This window comes from Dromiciops gliroides, chromosome 3 (assembly GCF_019393635.1).
Source record: "Dromiciops gliroides isolate mDroGli1 chromosome 3, mDroGli1.pri, whole genome shotgun sequence".
NCBI lineage: Eukaryota > Metazoa > Chordata > Mammalia > Microbiotheria > Microbiotheriidae > Dromiciops > Dromiciops gliroides.
In genome coordinates, this window is record NC_057863.1 from 268,868,546 (window position 1) to 268,869,535 (window position 990).

The 990-nt window shown below is 43.6% G+C and overlaps 1 protein-coding gene across 1 annotated transcript; it reads left to right on the forward strand.

The window, feature by feature from the left end:
* The first annotated feature begins 393 nt into the window (after positions 1–393).
* On the forward strand, positions 394–777 carry KCNE1 (potassium voltage-gated channel subfamily E regulatory subunit 1). The gene has a single exon (XM_043998902.1). It carries the CDS (start codon positions 394–396, stop codon positions 775–777), a length of 384 nt encoding a protein of 127 aa, XP_043854837.1.
* The last annotated feature ends 213 nt before the right edge of the window (positions 778–990 follow it).

Genomic DNA, 990 nt, shown 5'->3' on the forward strand with positions numbered 1-990 from the left:
CCTCAGGAAGTAGAGCTCCTCCTGAAGCAAAAGCTAGAAGACCCCTTGCTGGATACGCTGGAGATGGGATTCTGGTCCAAATGTGGATTGGACTACCAATGAGATCTTCCAAATAAGATTGGGTAGTTTTGTGAAGTTATACTTGTAGAGAAGATAATGAGATAGCTCTCCCCATATCTTCTCTAGGCCCACAGAAGGTTGTCAGAGATATGCAGAGGTAGAGAAGGAGGAAGAAGAAACAAACAAGATTTAAAACCTGTCATCCTGTTACATAGTGTTAATAACAAAAGAATCTACCCCGTATGATACTTTGAATAAAAATTAGTTTTGTTTTATCTTTTTACTTTTCCTTTAGAACTCCCTAGGGAAGAAAATTATCAGGCACTGAGAACAATGACTGCCCTGTCTAACAGTACTACCTCAAACCCCTTCCTTTCAAAGCCATTAGAAGAATACACCCAAAGAGGCAACCATTCCTCGAGTGCTACTGTTCACAGTGCCGGTGCTGAGTTGGAAGTCCTGTACATCCTCATGGTGCTTGGTTTCTTTGGCTTCTTCACTTTGGGCATCATGCTGAGCTATATCCGCTCCAAAAAACTGGAGCATTCCCATGATCCATTCAATGTGTACATTGAGTCTGACACGTGGCACAAGAAGGACAAAGCATATTTCCAAGCCAGGATTCTGGAAAGCTACAAGGCATGTTATATCATTGAAAACCAGTTCGTGGCTGAACAGCCCAACAGACGCATTCCAGAAGAAAAGCCTTTGTCGTGAAGGGTGAGACTTTACCTGAAATCTCATGATCATGTAGATTGATTCTGCTTTAATGTTTAAGCACCCTCAGGTGCTTCTCTTCTCTCATTGGGGGCTGGAGGGGGGAGCAATAAACTTTTCCCCAAACTTCCCCTGTCCATCTCTCTTCATTCCCCATAAGCTGCCCTGCTTAGTTTCAGCTCCACAGCATGCTCTGGCACCAGGTATTGTCCA

What these genes read in the sequence shown, in the direction of transcription:
- KCNE1 (XM_043998902.1), top strand. Translation starts at nt 394, where the DNA reads ATGACTGCCCTGTCTAACAGTACTACCTCAAACCCCTTCCTTTCAAAG.